The sequence below is a fragment of the Typha angustifolia genome, chromosome 2 (genome assembly GCF_048772165.1).
Source record: "Typha angustifolia cultivar Huaian chromosome 2, ASM4877216v1, whole genome shotgun sequence".
Classification (NCBI taxonomy): Eukaryota; Viridiplantae; Streptophyta; class Magnoliopsida; order Poales; family Typhaceae; genus Typha; species Typha angustifolia.
The window spans coordinates 1,104,168-1,123,819 of NC_133240.1; the positions used below are offsets into that span (position 1 = coordinate 1,104,168).

The 19,652-nt window shown below is 31.2% G+C and overlaps 1 protein-coding gene across 1 annotated transcript; it reads right to left on the reverse strand.

Annotated features, from left to right (window-relative positions):
* Positions 1–1,587: 1,587 nt before the first annotated feature.
* Positions 1,588–14,019, reverse strand: LOC140771431 (mitogen-activated protein kinase homolog MMK2). Its single transcript, XM_073112990.1, has 6 exons — positions 13,492–14,019; positions 11,191–11,320; positions 8,870–9,007; positions 5,297–5,629; positions 2,618–2,801; positions 1,588–2,142 (listed from the first exon to the last, which is right to left on the reverse strand). The coding sequence occupies exons 1-6, from the start codon at positions 13,650–13,652 to the stop codon at positions 1,970–1,972; spliced, it is 1,119 nt and encodes a 372-aa protein (XP_072969091.1). The 5' UTR covers positions 13,653–14,019; the 3' UTR covers positions 1,588–1,969.
* Positions 14,020–19,652: the final 5,633 nt, after the last annotated feature.

Below are 19,652 nucleotides of genomic sequence, written 5' to 3' on the forward strand. Positions count from 1 at the left end.
CCCTACTAGTATTACAAAAATCATACATACTTTAAAAATAGTTTTTAAGTGTTCTAAAATTTCTAATATAGGTGATCAGAAAGTGGATTTTAAATTTAATACTTGTATGGTGTATCCATGCATGAAAGTTTAAACTCTTTCATGGCCTTAAAGTTTGGGGTTTACTCCTTTTTTCCCATTCTAATTGCTTAAATCATCTCCTATCAAGAATAAACTATTTGTTGGCAAGGGCCCCCTCCCCCCTTACCATTCTTCATCTTTTTTAAAAGGGCTAGAATTCAGATTCATTCAAAGAACTTTTGGCAAATGTAAAGTAGCCTCATGGTTTAAAAAGTTTTGATATTAACAGCCATTTCTTAGATATATATATATATATATATATATATATATATATATATATATATATATATATATATATATATATATATATATATATATATATATATATATATAATTTTGCTAGTTGAAGTACTGGCTATTGGGCTTTTGTGGTGAAGAAAGATATGAAGTCATTTTGATCCTACAACTGGGAAAAATGATATGTGAGAGGGCATTATGAGAGTGCATTCAGGAAAGACAGTTCAAGCTTAGAATTGGTTTGTTTCCCAAACCTATTGAATAAGATAAGGTGAATTTTTCAAACTATTGAGTAATAGATTAAACGGCTTTCGGAAAAAGCGATTCGCTCTCAAGATCAAGATACAATATGATGATAGCAGATAACAACTTTGAATCAGCAAATCTCTTTCACTGAAAGCAAATTTACTTATTTTCATAGAGTTAAGAAACTTACCAATTTGTCTAATAAGTTTTGAGAAGGAGACCTATTTCTATAGGAAGTTGTGGAACAGGACAGACTCATTCATATGCAACTAGAACAAGATAATTTCTCACCTCTGAAATCACCAATGCAGAAGATTTGTAAAGAATTTAACAAAAGAATCTTCAAATAGAAAGTTGAACAATCCTGATAAATACTGGAGTAATCACACATGTATGTAATACTCCCAATCATAGAACAAAGCCCATATGGATTTGAGTGTTTTTTTTTTGTGGTTTTCTGACCAGCCTGATAGACTAATTTGACACTCACTGTAGTAGACAAATGGATTTCTTGTGTGCAATTTAAGAAAAAAAAATGTAAATAAACAAGAGTAAACTGTAGGGATTGATTAAATATAATTTCTTTCTGAAAAATACTATATAAATGTTTCCGTCGAAAATGTCAGCTGCCAGAAAATCATTCTTAGCTCCTGCTCCAATGAACTCTATAATGAAAGTAATGCCACAAGCTTTAAATGACTCACCAATAGAACAAATCTCAAGTCATCAAAAAACGAAATCTAAAAATCAGAATAGGATGATGATTTTCATAGTTTAATAAGAGAAATATTGCATAAATCAAGTCTTATGATAAAATCTAAAAATTAGACTAACTTATTGAATATGCTGCACATGGTAGCAATGCTTGCAGTAATTATCAATGCAGACTATTGATGAAGTGAGACATGGACAAATAGGAAGACATATCTTTACCAACTTTTTGTTCGTATAATTTTATCTGTCATTAAACAAAGACAAGAAGAATGAAAAAGAAAGATATATATTGTAGGCAATTACCAAGCTTTTCAATCAGATAATATCTTCCCATGAGAACTCTGAAGATGCTACATTACAATAATAACAAGATAAACAATAACAATCTTCTCGAGGAAACAGAACCTAAAAACATACACATCATGGGTGTGGTATCAGAATATCTAGACAACCTTATTGTTCTAATATCTGACTAAGCTCCTTAACTTATCAAATCATAGTGTATAGAAACATGATAAGAAGAAGATAGTGACCTGAGGCACTTGGTCATCCTGTTACCAAGAGGAACAAATTTTTTGATTCAAAGAGCAAACCTTAGCAAGAAATCCTGTCAATTATCTCCGGCAATATATAGCATGTACATGAAAATTTTCTAGTGAAGCGGGTCTGGGTTGAAATTCAAAGACTCCCTCCAGATTAGTTCCTTGATATCTTCTTCAGTAAATGATGGCTGCTCAAAGTCGAAAACAAAAGGAGCTGGACAAACTGGCTCTTCATTTATATCATGCAGGGATGCCAAATATGGGTGACGAAGAGCTTCATCAACTGCAGGAAATTATCAATTAATTTGAATATTAACCTCTAAAATGGATGTATGGTGAATTGTATTCATCATCATGCATTTTAAGTCCATTACTTTTTACACCCTATATCTTCATTTGGTCTGATCTGAGACTTATACCTTCATTTTACTCACCAAGAAAATACCATCCCTTAGTTGGTCTCAGAGAACCTAACCATAACTCCAGATTACTTTAACCATGCAAGTGAAATTACACTAATGGCATTAACTTAAATTGATATAATAAGAGTGTTTTGAGATTTCATAACTTAACTTCTGAAACAAAAAGAATATTCTATTTGAGTATGTGTTGTCAAGGTCTGTCTAGAAACAGAATCTCTTCTGATGATTAATGAAATTATAAAGCTTGAAGTGAACAAGGTAAATGCGAGATGCTAAATAAAATTCCCTAGGACTTTATTAGAAAATTTAGCAGGAAATATTAAAAGGTCAAATTACCTGTAATTCGCCTGCTTGGGTCAAATACAAGCATTTTCTCAAGCAAATCAATAGCTCCAGTAGACATGTTAGGAAATCTAGAACGGAATTGTTGTTTTGGGTATTGAGGAAGCTGTCTCACATATCTTCTGGCATTATCACTTCGGAGAAACCCAAGGCTTGAGTCATCTGGTGAACCTATTAGCTTTTGACAAGAGAAAACAGGAAGCAAAGTTATAAAACACAAAATTACAAGAATTCATCTCTACTCATGGTTTCAGAAAGAGAACTGCTAAAGAAAAGCTAAGAGGAAAACTTGAGCGCCATGATTTAAACATCTGGTCGGCCAAATTTGATATGCATAAGTAAACAAAGAAAACAAGAAGAATGATATAGCCATAGCTGTCAAGCTTTGTCCAACTATGTGAGAACTTTTATTTAAAAACTAGAATTTGTTAAGCTATTCCTACTCATACAGATAGAGATACGAGTCTCTAGCACGATGCATCCTAAAAATCCTTACATGGAATAATGCAATATATATCATGCATGCAGAATGTAGGATAATACTGTAGAAACTAACTTTTATTGTAGTATAGATTGAACTTTCAATTGACATTGGAGATACACAGAACAAACATTAAAATCATACAAGGACTATCAATAAGTGCTGATCTTCCTACAACAGTGATAAGAGCTGACCCATATAATGATTGCAACAGCAAAAGAAGGGTGTCCTAGTGTGCTAGTTTCTACCTGTGCATGGTTTAGGGAAGAGAAATGTATGCAGTCTCTGAGGATGTTGATGACTTAAGAGTCATGCATGGGCAAGTGGCACTCTCATAATGATTGCAACAATGAGATTCCAATAGTGGGAATATCATAAAATATGAGGACATCACTATAGTTTGATGCAAATATTTAAGGTCAGATGATCTGCTCTTGGACAGTTCCACGTTCACATGTTTCAATCTTCCAATCATAGTGGCCGATTAGGTGACCATTTTGTCAGCCTCAGTCAATCAGCAAATTCTATTTCTTTGGTTCCACAGTGACCTTCAAATACAAACAACTAGCATCTATAAACTAGATGAAGCGATGCAATGAAGCTGTTTACCAAAATATCTAATGTTGGAAAAGTTAAACAATTTTAAGAAACTAAAACCAAATGCATGGCACTTTGACTAGCTGATTTTCATTTCTAAATAAGCCAGTATACATATATACCAAGGAATTGAAGTACAGTTGAATGAAAAGGATATTGGAACAGAGTTCTGACAATGAGAGCAGTATAAACAAATAAGATGGAATAGAAAAGGAAAACTGTTTCAGATTCAGTAACTATAATATTCAGCATGAAATTCAACAGAATTATTACAGTGAACAGCTTTAGTATTATATAATTTCATGGATAGATATGTCATGTATGGTCCATGGTACTGGTTTACTATCTACCTTGTATATATCCTGCTGTTTAGGAGGACTACCATGCCATGCACAAAGAAACAATCATTCAGCACCATACCATTGTTTTTCTGCCCTTGCATATGTATACACACATACACACATATGTAGATAGAAACTTTAGGTAGAAATTTGGAAAAACCTTTAACACTTGTCTAACCATTTGTTGTGCCCTTATAGATCCAAAACCAGGATTCCTTGGCTCCTGCTCAATATCTGCTGTATTGATCCAGTATCGGCTATCAGTCGTACCAGTCACATTAGTCATAGACACAAATTTTGATTTTTTTTTTTTTTCTTTATGCGGACAATATGTGGAACACATCATAAATTACATTTAACCTAAATACAACTTGAAGCATCAATTATTGATCTCTTAATGTCTTGAGTGCCACATGTTACATTTCTTTCCTTTTTTTCTCTTTTTTTCCTTTTTATTGCTACTTTATCCTTCCTTTACTTTATTTTAGTTTTTTCTTATAACACCGTTATCCTCACTTATGTTGCAAAGGTAGTTGTTAGCCTCATCTACCTGAGGCTTCCTACCATTATTATTTTAAAGGTGATGATGGCGATGAGCACAGATATTTATTGAATGCATCCAAAATTTGAAATTGTTCTTAGTACTTTACTCTTTGTATTATGCTGTTACTATCTTATGCCAGCAATCTAAATTTTCTTAGCTTTATTTTCCTTAATTTATAAGATTCTTCTATATTTCATATCATTTTTTGAAGTAAATTAATTAAAAAATAGTCTAAAACGAAATGGTAGATACAATGGCCAAAACGGTTCATACTGCGGGTATGTATCATTTTCTTTGACGACCAACACTGATATCGACACTTAGAACCTTAGTATAAAGCTAAACTTGAGGTATAGAGAACTAAAGTGTTCACATTGTATTTCATCCCAAAGTAAGCCTTGAAAACATCAAGGTGCATTCAATAGCTATAAAAGGGCTGAATCATTTTTGAATATTTAACATAAAGTTTGGAGTCTAAGCCCACATACGATTTTCCTCTCTCCTTGATAGTAATTAATGCCCCCACATAATTAGTCAAAGAAAGGCAGGAAATGTGCTTTTGAATCAAAATCAAAATGGCATACAAGCAATACTGGAAAGATATGAGGAAAGGTTTTTCAAACACTTCTCAAAAACATTTCATAACCTGAGCAGCAACTTAAAAAATTTAAAAAAAAATTAAACTTGAAACATATACAACCCACTCATACCTCAGTTATTAGCCTTAATTGATGGACATAGTCTTTTCCAGGAAATAGAGGTTCTCGTGTAACAATTTCACCAAGTATGCAGCCTACTGACCAAATATCAATAGCAGCAGTATACTCTGAGCAATTAAGGAGAAGTTCAGGAGCCCGGTACCAACGAGTGACGACATACTCCGTCATGAAATCAGTTTCAGACGTAGTCCTTGCCAGCCCAAAGTCTCCAATTTTAAGGTCACAGTTTGCATTTAACAGCAAATTGCTTGGCTTAAGATCGCGGTGCAAGACATTTGCTGAGTGCACATATTTCAGCCCTCGTAGTAATTGATAGAGAAAATACTGCAAAGGATATTTGATAAAAGCATGATTCACATAAAAGTTCCACCAAATATAATCAGAACTAACAAACATATCCAAAAATAAAATTAATTACGTTTTAGCAGCTCAACATGGATACCCTAAGCTAAAAGAAAAACTTAAATATGAACTAACAGCTCAAAATAGATTATCTCATGTACTTCAGAAATACCATAAGAGATTTTAAAGGATCCTTGTTGTCCCTAATATTGTGCTTTTCTGAAAAAAATATCCTTAGTGATGGCTACAAGAACCCCTTTCAGCTACTCACTTATTCAGGCCCTTCTCCTACATTAGATAGGTGATGATCATGTTCAGTTGGTTGAGTATTTACATGTCTCTTTTTGTCTTCATCCCACCCAGCAGCAAGTGTGTAAGATTCAACTTCACAAGAGATGCCAAATCATATTTTCCTTCACTTACATACAATATAGGGAAAGATAGCTGTAGTTCTAGCATCCACATGCAAACCATAATAGTAAGCGTCTGAATGTTGATATTGGTATCAACCAGTGAAAAAAACAATGCGTATTAACCATATCTAGTCATTCCTCATATCAACCATTTCGGTATGAGGCTATTTTTAATTATATAAAATTCTAAAAAGAAAATATAAATGCAGGAAAATTTTGAAAAAATTAGTAAATATGATAGAAAATAAGAGATTTTAAATTACTCACTTAAAATAGTGAGTTTGTGGAGAAAGTTAGTTGGTGGATGCAATCACCACTGCTGCTAGCAGTGGTCGTAGCCACATTTGCTTGGTAGAGATGGTGTCAAGTCCTACAGGAAAAAATTGGAGAGGAGAAAGAAAGCTCCAAACACGCACTTCCAATTTGTTATATTAACCTAAGATCAGTCGGATTCTCCTACGAAAATATGGGGAGTGTTAGAATATAAAAAATAAAAAATATCGTTCTCTAACTTAAGCTTTAGAATAGTTAGTGAATTATCATGATGTTAGAGCACGAGCTCCCAAGTCAATCAAATTAATAAACCTCCTCCCATTAACAAGTTCAATTTTTGCCTTGACAAAATGTCTCAAGCCCAAAGGTGAGGGACAGTGTTTGAATACGAAAAATAAAAACCATTTCGTTCTAAACAACTTAAACATTTAAAATAGTTGGTGAGTTAACAAATACACTCCTACAAAGTAAAAAAGTAAAAAGGCACATCCTTCTTTCCATTTTAAATGTTGCATATATGATATCTTGAAAGTAATGAAGAATTAGTCTAAGCTAGAAAATGAACTATATAACCTTCTTTTGAATTTCACAATATGTCTAATTATGCACTTCGGTCAGCATTTTGTTACATTGTGTCATTGTCTATTTCATATTATACGGGCCAAGGGTTTGGTGGGTCAGAGAGTTTCTAAAAACAGCATCATCATTTAGGTAACAGTGAAGCTTTAACACTAAACTCTGTTCCAACAGATTCTGACCAAGACAAAGAACCTTAGGTTTCAGATCCTAGTTCTACATTGGCACAAGATGAAAGAAATATAAATTTCAAATTGTGGAATTGTGCATGAATCTTGATTACTGTTATTGAGCATGGTATGTGTTACACAACTAGAAACTTTAGATCCAGAAGAATCCTATTGGTGACTAATACCAAAATGTTATCATCAATAATCATCAAGTCATCATGCCATGTTAACCTGAGTACTTTGGGTTGAATATAAGGTCCACCTTGATATTCTCTACTCCAATAAGAAATTAGATCAAGATTAACCCCTTCTAAGTTATAATGGGTTGATACAAATGTCAAATAATAAATCCAGCGTCTGACACCTTAAAAATGTTCAATTCATCGCCACCAAATCAACCAAATTATAAACAAAGGTGCCAAGTCCCAAGTTTTCCTCACTTTCCCACTTCGCCCTTCACTAGCTATGTTGAGGACTTGAGTCTACGCCACCCTTTTGAATCACCCAGGAACATCACAGAAATGGTCAATTTCAAGGCTCAAAGCTCTTTCACATCAACAAAGTAGAATATAAGATACATTTTATGCTGCACTCTGCATGACATAAGACCACTTTTGTGGGTGTTCCACAATGTCAATATCCTCTTCCATTGAAAGTTTATACTTCTCCCTCTATCAATATCACAGGACTTTGCACTAAATTTCCCATCATATGCAGCTACACGTAAGGCAGAAGCTTTGTGCTCTAGAATACCTCTTTCTTTATGCAGCTACATATCAAATGCCCATACATAATCAGCAACAACTCAAAAAATTCTGCATATGCTTCAGAGAGGTTCATCCATTCAAGTTATCTCACATTTATCTTTAAAAATAGACTGCAATGGTGGTATGTTGATTCATTACTAACGGTTAGATTGTCAGGAAGGCCTCCTATATTTCTCTCTTCACACCATCTATGCTACCAAAACTTCACCATTCTCCATACCTAGTTGTCACAATGTAAATCAAAAGTCTTTCTAGGCTTACCAGATCCCTTCCCATAAACCAAAACCATGAGACAATGCAAATTCAGTCATCCATTCATACTATATATTATTTAATAACCAAATGTCATGTAGGATTATTAATAAAGGTACTAAAATATTAATCATAAGATTTTGTTTTCCTATTAATCTTTTACTACTTTTAAATTATTTAAAATTATTACAGGCCAAAACCTTAGATATACTAACCAGTTCAGTAAATATAACTTCTCAAAATTCTGTTGGAAGCTCATTAGAATAGATATTCTTATATATGTATATATATATATATATATAAGTTTGTGATGTAGAGCGAATAGACTTGCTTCTTTGTTTAAAGCTTCTCCATTTTGGATCCTACCTTCCTCCTTTCTGGACATTCTGGTTAAGTTGACAGAGCACAAGCAGCATGAAAAATAGGACATGTCTTTTTTTTTTCTTATAAATCTATATAGCCCCGTATGTTCATATCATACAAAGAAAGATTAGTATAGAACTGTAGTGTATACATTTACTGGAGGGGGAAAGAAAACAGATTCTGCACAGTATTTACTCTAATGCACCAATATGACATAGCAAGCCCTATGAATCAAGAAAAGTAGGTTTATTGGTTACTTAAATTCTAGTCATGGTAGAAGAACCTAATTTCTATAGAAGATTAGAAACATAATATGCAAGGACAAGAAGTAACTAAGATAGTAAATGTTCTTACTCATCTTTGAAGTATCACTTCCACAAGAATAACTAGTAAAAGAAGATGCTAAACCTGGCAATGGTCATCAGTCAATGGTTGGTTGGAGCGTATTATCTGATGAAGATCCGTGTCCATTAACTCATAGACTATATAGACATCATTGAAGTTCTCCCTCCTAGGAGGACGTATAATGTCCTTTACTGCAATAACCTGGAAAAGAAAAAAATTAATCATTACAACAAGAAGTACTCTGCTGGTAATTCTATAACTAAAGAAAGTCAGAAGAACAAAAAAAAAACTCCGGCAGCAAGTAACTCATCATATCATATCAGAATAGCTTGGAGAAGGCAAACCAGATAAAACTTCATCCACTGCAATGTGAACATAAAAATCAGCATTTACTCAACAACAGAAATCTTTAGAACTATTCGAAGTACAGTGGTGGATACCTTCCTATACGTATTTCTACTTCAAACAAACAAGGTGACAATCTCCGAGTTCTTTCTAGACTGCCTTAAAGAGCAAGAGATAAATCAAGCTTTCACTTGTTGCAGCATGTCCCTGATCTGATATCTAAGATTTGTAGAAAGGGCATAGCAAGAGTGAAGCAGCAGAAAGGTAAGGTAAACAGTCTGTATTTTTCTGTAAACTGCCTAGGGAGGAAATCACCAAATCAATGTTCAAACATATTAACTAGAACTGTGTATTTGACGGCTTTAACATGGTTAACTTAAGAAGCATAAAATGGCATCCATCTTAGAAATCAAGATCCTAAAGGAAGATATTAAAATTCAAAGTTTCTTTAGTAGAAAGTAGTCCAATCTTTCATAATGAAAAATGGCTAACAAAGACTGGCCAATTTTAGATCAATTCTAAAATCTTACCAGCTTGAAAATCATTAAGGGGGTGTTTAATGACCTCTATATTATCATAGTAATTTAGGAAAACTCTAAAACTTATAATCCAGAAAAAAAATTCTAGAAGGGCATTTGGATACCTAATTTAGAGGTTTCAATTACCTTAGTATTAGACCAAATTACTAAGTTTTTGGGGTAAAATGTACAACCACTAAGACTCATGTAATTTTGGTGAAAAGCTGTCACAAAGTATGTGAGCCCTCCTCCCTCATAGCAAACACAACAGGCTTCCTCTTATAACACCCACCTTACAGGTCACCACCTCTTTACCTCCCTCTCTTCACCGCCTTCTCCACAGCCATGCCCAGTCCCCTCCTCTCCTCCTACTCCTCATCCTCCTCCTCCATCTGTTGCTCTTTTTCTTTCGTCTCGCTGCCTCCTGCTTCATGCCTATCCAGCCCTCAATACTACAAAATTAAGCATCATCTCTTCTGTTGCATACTTCCATCTTTCTCCACCTTGCTTCCAATGGAAGAAGTGGGAGCAGTCGCCGTAAGGACAAGTAGTGGGAGAGGCTTTGGTCTCTACTCCATGAGGAATCTTTGATTGTCTTCTATACAGACAAATCTACGACCACCAACTATCGAACATACAAATTTGACGATGTTTCAAGAAACACGATTGTCGTGGCTTGGTTTTAGTGATGCAGTGGGTAGGATGAAAGAGGGAGAAGAGAGAACCCAGTAATTACATGTGGAGTAATTCGTAATAATTACTTGGGACTAATTTCTATAATAATCACTTGGAAGGTCATCTCAATTCTCCTATTTCGAGATATTATAGATTTTAAAGTCAGAGCATTCAAACATGCCCTAAGAATGAACTTTTCAACAATTAATCCAAAAGGAAGATCAATTAAAGGAGCAGCATAACTTACAACTCCCAGCCATCATTAAATAGTTCTAATTGTGAATCAAAAACTACAAGAACAATATTAATGGCTAGGAGGACAATTCGTTGAACCTAAAACTATGACGATATTTAAAACTTACATCTCCCAGCCATCATTTACAAGTTGCAATGGTAAAGGCTTACCAGATCCATTCCCATAAACCAAAACCATGAGGCAATGCAAATTCAGTCATCCACTCATACTACACACAATTTAAAATCAAATGTCATGTAGAATTATTAATAAAGGTAGTAAAACATTAGTCATATTTATGACTAGGAGGACAATTTGTTGCAGGAGATGTTTTTCATAGAAAAGGAAAAATTAACTTTTTAATAAAAGCATCCATTATGAATTTCATGGAAGAGCTCATCAACATAATAAGTGTCTAACCCTGGTCAAATGTCAATACACAAAAACATTAGCAGTCTTGTATGCAGGAATTAAGAAGTAATAAAATAATATGCTTAAGCAAGGAACTTTTCATGATTACCATGTAAAAATAATCAAACATATGCCTAGATAAAGAATTCTTTTGAATATTAGAAGAAGATGAAGTAACTAAAACTAGTAAGTAGATTTACATTTTCATGGTCCATATGTCGCAACAGCTTTATTTCCCTCAAAGTTCGTTTGGCATCAATTCGGTTGTCAAATGCATTGCCAATCTTCTTAATAGCAACCTCTTCACGTGTCTGTGAATTCATAGCAGCACTGGAGAAAAAGTGGAGGAAAAGCATAACATGTATGTTAGTCTTCATTAAATATTTAAGCACAAGTAATCAAACAATGGTTTAACCATTAAAAAACTAGGATACCAAGACAAATCTTCAAGGAGCTGGAAATGGAGCAAGAATATTCTTATTTTTTCGAACGGTTGGATATATTTCTAAAGGTAAAATTTATTACAGTAAAACACAGTATCATATAATGGGCAAAACACAAAAGCATAGAAAAAAGAAAGATTAAACTAACAGTAATTCAGGTCAACAACCAACACGTATTTGTTAAGAGGTTCAACCCACAGAAAATGTAGTCTCCAAGAAATTGATTACAGGACAATCGCCCCTATAGAGATAACTTTAAAGGCTTAGTAACATATTACTGAGCAATGCAGCATGTGCCAGCCATGCCAACTAATATCAGGTGACAAGTAAATAAAGAAGATGTTTTACGATATCTACGTTGAACCAAAATTTTGACACCATCCACCCACCAGAATCATCCTAGACCAACATGTTTTAAGTTTTAACTTCAAATTTTTAGAAAATTCAATTGACTTGTCAAGAAGTTCTTTTGAATAAATAGTTCTCAGACTTTATCCTTCCAAAGATATCATCCTGACCACTTAAATTGTACCCCATCCATGTGATATAAGTTTTATAATCATCACATGTAATCTCAAAGTAGACCTACTGTCAGCTACATAACATCATAACCAAAATCTTTGCCATGGAAACTATTGTTACATGAGAGATTCATCATGTTCTGGAAGGCCACCACGGATAGTAAATTGTACAGTTAAGCTCATGCATCATGTAAGAAGTCTCTGAACGAGGCAGGATCATGAGCTCAAAAAATTTAGAAGAGAATTGTTTATGCTCGAGGGACAAATTTACATGCCGAGGACCAAATTAATTAGCCATTATTTTCAGATTTCTATTTAACTACAACCATATCACTAATATCTTATTCCCCATATCTGAAAAGCAATGAGATCAAAAAAATTTAACCAGCTGCACAATGTTGTTCCACTACATCTAGTAAGCTGTCTTATCCTTACTAACTATGGGAGTTCTAAACAAACAAAGAAATAGATTTATCCTTTTGGCTCTTCTAACAAATTGTTAAAATGACATGGCAAAATTCCTGAATTGAAAAAAAGTTACCCAGATTAATCAAAAAGAAAAACTAGAATCATAAGTAGGTACTAGTAACAAAAATCTTTTACCATAAGAAAATAAAGTATATCAAGATGAAACTATAAAAATCAAATGAGGAAGAAACCATCCTCTGCATCCATTAGAAGTTTGAAACTTAAATGAAAAGGAGTGAAACCCTTTCTCTATCTTGTTTATTTCCTCTCTAGGGCTACATATTAATCCAGCTGGCTGCTGTAATAGCATGCTTCTCAGGTAGTTTATCATTGGACTTCATGTAGTGTGGCTGAACAAGATAAGGATCAGCCCATGTATCCACACAGCAGCTTAAGGAATGAAATATACTAACCTAGAAAAACTCATTCATCTTTATTGAAGAAGCATATTATGTGCATATATATTAACTTACTTTGAGACTTGATCCAAGATATCCAATACTATTAATAACACTAACCGTCCACCTAAGACCATTAGGACCTATCTAACCACAATTTCTTGTTGCACAACTTCTATCTAATCTAGAGATAAATCCACATACCTCAAATCCAATTGATCTATGGCAATAAAGGTGCAACCTTTCCTAATTTCTTTTGGCGCTATTAATTGGGAAGTCTCAAACAAAGTAATCCAACTGGGAACAACTCCAAATAACAAGAAGGCAAGCTACAAGCCTACAACCCAAATAATCCAGCGCTTATGCACCAAGATGTGAATTGTCTACACCGATGTGAATTGTCTACAGATTTTAAGCATACCTACCTCAACAGAGTATATATAAACAAAGTTGCAATCTTTTTTAATTCCCTTTGATGCCAGTAAGGGGAAACTCTTTAAAAAAAAAAAGCAACACAACTGGGAACAAGTCCAAGCTACAATAGAAAGAAAACAAAGAATTAAAGTTAAAAGCCCAAGACCTAAAACACCCAACCAGCACTAAGCAAAATTTCTTACAAATACAACAAATTGAGCAAATTGAAGGGCAAATTCGAGTTGGGTTTCTCTCACCAGACAATGCCATAGGCTCCCCGACCAACCGGCCGGATCGGAGGGACATACTTCGCGGAGACCTCAAAGAGATTGCCGTACACATTGTACTGCACATAGCGGCCGCCGTGGGTAGGAATACCCCTAATATGCCCCTCCCCTGATGCAGACCCCGGCTCCATGTAACCCCTTCTCTCTCCTCTCTCTTCTCTTTCTCGGGATAAGAAGCAGAAGAGACCGGAGACTTGGGTAGGTGGATCGGGAGTAGAGAAGGTGGGGAAAAGAGGGGAAAAGAGGGGAAAAGGAGGGAGCTTTGGAGTATGGAAGCCCGTGAAAAGGGAGTTGGGAATCGATGGATGGATAGATCGATTGGATCGATCTCTCTTTTTGCTGCTCTTTTTTTTAAAAACTCTGGTGTTGTTCGCTTTTGCTCGTCTCCTCGTCTCTATCGCACTCGCTGGCGCGGTCGGTGACACAAAAAAAATGATTTTGACTCCACGGAGAGGAGAGAGAAAAGAGATTGAGATTTTGACTCGAAGAGAAGAGAAGACAAGACGAGAGAGAGAGAGAGGACTGGAATGGTCAAAGTTATGGCGGCTTGGATCTCGCACCAAATAAAGAGGAGTGGACCTAATAATTTAGACCCAGAAAATCACCCACTAAATACTTAAAATTTAGATAAGAACAAAAAAATTTGAACAGGATGATAGAATGTTCATAGAATTAGAGAGCAACGACTTTCATCATAACATATGGGTCAAGCTATAAGCTTAAGCATTAATTACTCTTTTCTTTTCTTTTCTTTTTCTTTTTTTTATTTCTTTTTTCTTTTTTAGCTTAAGCATTACTTAAGCCTAGAGTGAGTGAGTGATTCACTCTAATGAAATAGACTATTTTTTTTGTAAGGAAGGAAATCAAAAGGGAAAAGTGAAATTATCTTTTGGTTGGTTAAATAAGGCCCACTTCTTTAAATTATTTTAAAATAAATAGTTTTTTCTATTATTTCCGTTAAATAGGATTATAATTTATAAAACTCAATCTTAAAGTAAGTTGATAATTGAGTTAAAAACTCGTGTTTGGCTTGTTCAAGTTTGTTTAATGCTCATGAACTTATTTATATTTATTAGCTCATTTTAACTCACAAGATCATTTCGTTGAGAATATCTAGCATGTACACAAATACAAATGTTGATAAAAATTATGCTCTAATTCCTAATTTGATTAGTTTTTTATTCTCCGTTGAGCTTTGCATATTATATTTTAACTTTATGAGGAATAATATTTAGAGTCGTATTGGTAAACTAACTAATTAGAAATATGGTCTAATTTCTTTATTCACGATGACTTGGTATTTAAACTTCTAGACTGGACTCCAAATATGAGGGTAGAATATAATTTCCCTTTTCACATTATTTCTGTTGAATAAGTAAAACTTTATTTAGCAACTTAAAAGTTATCCCATAAATTGGTTATTAAATAGGAGGTAAGTTATTGGGATAAAAAAAAATTAGATAAATGTATTATCTTCGTCTCGAGTTTATCCCAAAAGATAACTAATTACTCCTCTCTATAATAATATATTCTAAATATTAGAATATATTACTAAATTATAATATGACTATGATATAATTACTGAATTATAATACAACTATAATATCATATACTAGAATGTCTTTGTAGTTAAAATATTTTGATATGAGATGTCCATTTGTAATGTTATTTGTGATAACACTTATGAGTTAGTATCAACGAGTATTTCCAACAATCATATATTTAAAATTATGTATAAAATTTTTGGCTTTCAATCAAATAATTATTATATCATAATCTATTAGCTAGAATATTGATTGTTTATTTAGCATTCTAACATAGTATTAACCTTAAAGGATAATTTGCATAAAAACTCACTTTATTTTTAAGATTATATGAGATGCTTATTTTATATTTTCTTTTCATTTTAGGCTTTTTCTTTCTTTTTTTTCTTCCAATTTTATATCTGATAAAAGATTGGTGCAACCCTCGAAGTGTCAAATTCATTGAGCGATAGATAAAAAAAAAGCTACCATTTTATTGAGATAAGAAAAGATACGCCTGTATAATTTTAATATTGTCTAACATTTTTTGCTCATTCTATCACTTACGGCTTAAGAAGACTCGAATTGTAAATATTTGCTCTCTCTCACATGTATTTATATAATACATAAAATAATTGTGAGTTGCGTTCAAAAGCCTTGAGAGATATTTAAGAGCTATAAATTATAAGAGTAATAGCTATGAATTAAGTTCAAGATAAATACCATTTAATGGGAGATGTATTTTTTTTTTTCTCTTCACCCGAGTAACGTGGGAGTAGACCAAAAAATTATAAACTTTCAGCTATCGATTTTATTAAATTTTTATAATTTTAACTTTTGTATTTTCTTAAAAATTATATCCCATATTTTGTTGTTTTTATTATATTTAAGAAAATATTTTACAAACTTTTCGAGCACTAATCATGGATTTGTATTTTTTTTATAATAAGCATATGTAGATATCTATACATAAATTATAGTATCTATGTGTTACATAAGCTAAATGAATTTAAGGCTTGATAATTTTAATATAAACTTTAATGCTTTTTTTGTAATATAGTTATTATTCAATCCATTAAACAACCAAGTGTATGAATTTTAAGGTCTCTTTTTAATATAATTACTATTTAGCTCATTAAATAGTCTATCATCTTAATTAGACAAAATATGAAAATAGTATATTTAGCATATTTTCTTCTTTATGTTAATAAATTTAGATTTGCTAGTGGTATTTTTCTCGAAAGAAAATGTATGCAATTTTACTCTCATTTCCGCATTTCTAATGGTCTTATTTTCATAATTTAAATCCATAATCTCTTGGATACAACAACAAATATTGCATAGTAGATATACCATTATGAATATAACATTATTTAATTTTTCATCTTTAACATAATTTAAATAAAATTTATATCTAATTATTGACTCACAAGGTAGAGAATGTTTAATGTGAGCACATGTATACGTACATTAAAATTTGGCTCGTTTTTAGTGCAATAAAATCACAATCCAATTTCTAATTGGATCAATTACTACATTAGATTTTGTTCATTGAACTTTAAATATTATATTTTGACTTTATAAGTAATAGTATTTGAAATCTTATTCATAAAATGATTAACTGAAAGTGTGGTTTAGTTTCTTTTAGAATTTAAATCCATAATCTCTTAGATGCAATAACAAATATTGTAGAGTAGAGATACCATTATGAATATAACATTATTTAATTTTACATTCCTAACATAATTTAAATAAAATTTATATCTAATTATTGACTCACTAGGTCGTTTAGTGAAGAATATCTAATGTGAATACATGTATATGTATATTAAAATTTGGCTCGTTTTTAGCGCAAAAAAATCGCGGTCCAGTTTCTAATTGGATCAATTGCTACGTTGAATTTTGTCCATTGAACTTTAAATATTATATTTGACTTTATGAGTAATAGTATTTGAAATCTTATTTATAAAATGACTAATTAAAAGTTTGATTTAGTTTCTTTGATGGCAATAGATTAGTATTGCATGAGTTTTAGGTAAGCGTGAAGTATGAGTGTGGAAGATAATTTTTATTTTCACCTTATTTTTTGTAAAAGCTATTAAAGATATTACTAAGTTCATATTAGAATTAACAATTTTTTACACTATTATTAGTATCACTTTTTGCTCGATTCTATAACAACATGATCGTCGTCAAACACTTTTAGATATTAATATTATATTAAATTAAGATTTTATAAACCTTATATATATATAATTTTTTTAATAGACGAATGAAATCTTATATATTATCTTTGTGGCTTTTATTTTACTAATCTCTTTTAATTTTACTAATTTGTTGAGTTTGTTAGTGACCTATGAATTAATTTCTATTTAAGATTATCCACAAATTCTTTGGCTTTTATCAAATAATTAATATATATTATTATATCATAGCATAACAACTAGAATATGAACTATTTATTTACTATTCTAGAGTGATAATCTCAATAATAGATTTATAAAAAAGATGATATATTTGGAGTCTTAATAATCAAGTTAATTAAGAATAAGAAAATTTATATTTAACATCTTGCCTTTTCACATATTTGTGATTATACCTAGTATTTTTAATATTTGCAAATTGAACCATATATTTTACTAAATATTTACAAATGATATTATTTCATCCACTAACTATTCTTTTTTAAATTATTTAAATGCTTATATCTTTCTCTTTATACCTAGATCGGGTATAGGAAGAGAGATGCATACAACATTACCATTTGTTTCTAAGATTTAAATTCATAATCTCTTAAATACAAGTGACAAATATTATATACGATAAATTTTTAATAAATTATTTTAATGGTAGAGACATCATCATAAGTGAATTCTTTTTTGACTTTACATTCGTATGAAAATAAAATTTGTATTCAATTATTGATATACTAAATAAATTTAGGTCTCGAAGATTTTGGTATAAAATTTATTTTATCTTTTGTAATATAGCCATTGTTCAATGCATTAAATAGTTTATCATCTCAACTAAATAAAATATTAAATTAGTTAATATAATAAATTATTTATATCCTCTCATCTTAATATGTATGTGCATAAAAATTAATTTTTTACTGAAATAATCTAACTAATAATATTTTATCTTTATTATATCAATAAACTTATATTTGCAAGAGCTTTTTTAGATAACCACTAGTAACTCTCAATTTTTTGCATTTAAGTTTTTCTTATCGATGATATATATATTAAATAAACTATATTATAAATAACTATCTATTTGTGTTATACTATCATAAAAAAAAGTATCACAAATCTATAAGAATCCTAACTAAGTGTGTTTAGGAAGGAAGATGTATGCAGCCTTACCCTCATTTTAAAATGAGATTGTTTCTAAAATTTGAATTCAAGATTATTAAATACAAGTGACAAACATTATATACCATAAAATTTTTAATAGATTATCCTAGTGGTAGAGATATCATCGTAAGCTACAAATTATTTGACTTTATATTCTTACCATAATGTAAATAAAATTTATATCTTATTATTGATATGCTAAATGAATTTAGGTTTTGATGATTTTGATATGAAATTTAATTTATCTTCTATAATAAAACTATTGTTCAATACATTAAATAGTCTATTATCTCAACTGAAAAAAAAAACTATATTAACTAATATAGTAAATTATTCATATTCTCTCATCTTAATATATATGTGCATAAAAATTAATTCTTTTTGTATAACTAGTAATATCTTGTCTCTATTATATCAATAAATTTAAATTTTCTAGTGCTCTTTTAAAAAAATAATGATAACTCTTAAAAAAAATTATATTTTGGTTTAAGTATATATATATAACTTTTTACTATTGAAGTCTAAAACATCTCAAGCAAACTGTACTATAAATAACTATCTCTTTGTGTTATACTACTATAAAAAAGGGTGCCACAAATCTATAAGAATCCTACATAAGTAGCTAAGTAGGATCGAAAAAAGGGATACATACGTAGTCTTACCCTCATTTATGAGGAATTAAATTTATGATCTCTCACATTATCATAAGTAGAAAATTATTTGACTTTACATTCCTACCATGATATAAGTAAAATTATATTTGATTATTCATACATTAAATAAATTTAGGTCTTGATGATTTTGGTGTGAATTTTAGTTTATTTTTTGTAATATAATTATTGTTCAACACATTAAATAATCTATCATCTCAATAGGACAGAGTACTAAATTAGTTAATGTTATTAATTATTCATATCCTCTCATCTTAATATGTACATGTAGGTAAATTAATTTTTTAAGTGGTATAGTATAACTAGTAATATCTTGTACTTGTTATGTTGATATACTTAAATTTGCTAGTGTTTTTTTAGAGAACCACTAGTGACACTTAATTTTTTGCATTTTAATTTTTATATTAACAATATATATATACATTTTTATTATTGAACTTTAAAACATCTTAAATAAACTGCAGTATAAATAATTATCTATTTGTGTTATACAATCATAAAAAAGTGTCAAATTCATGAGAATTTTACCTAAGTAGATCTCTTAAATATAAGAGATAAACATTGTATAATATAAAATTTTA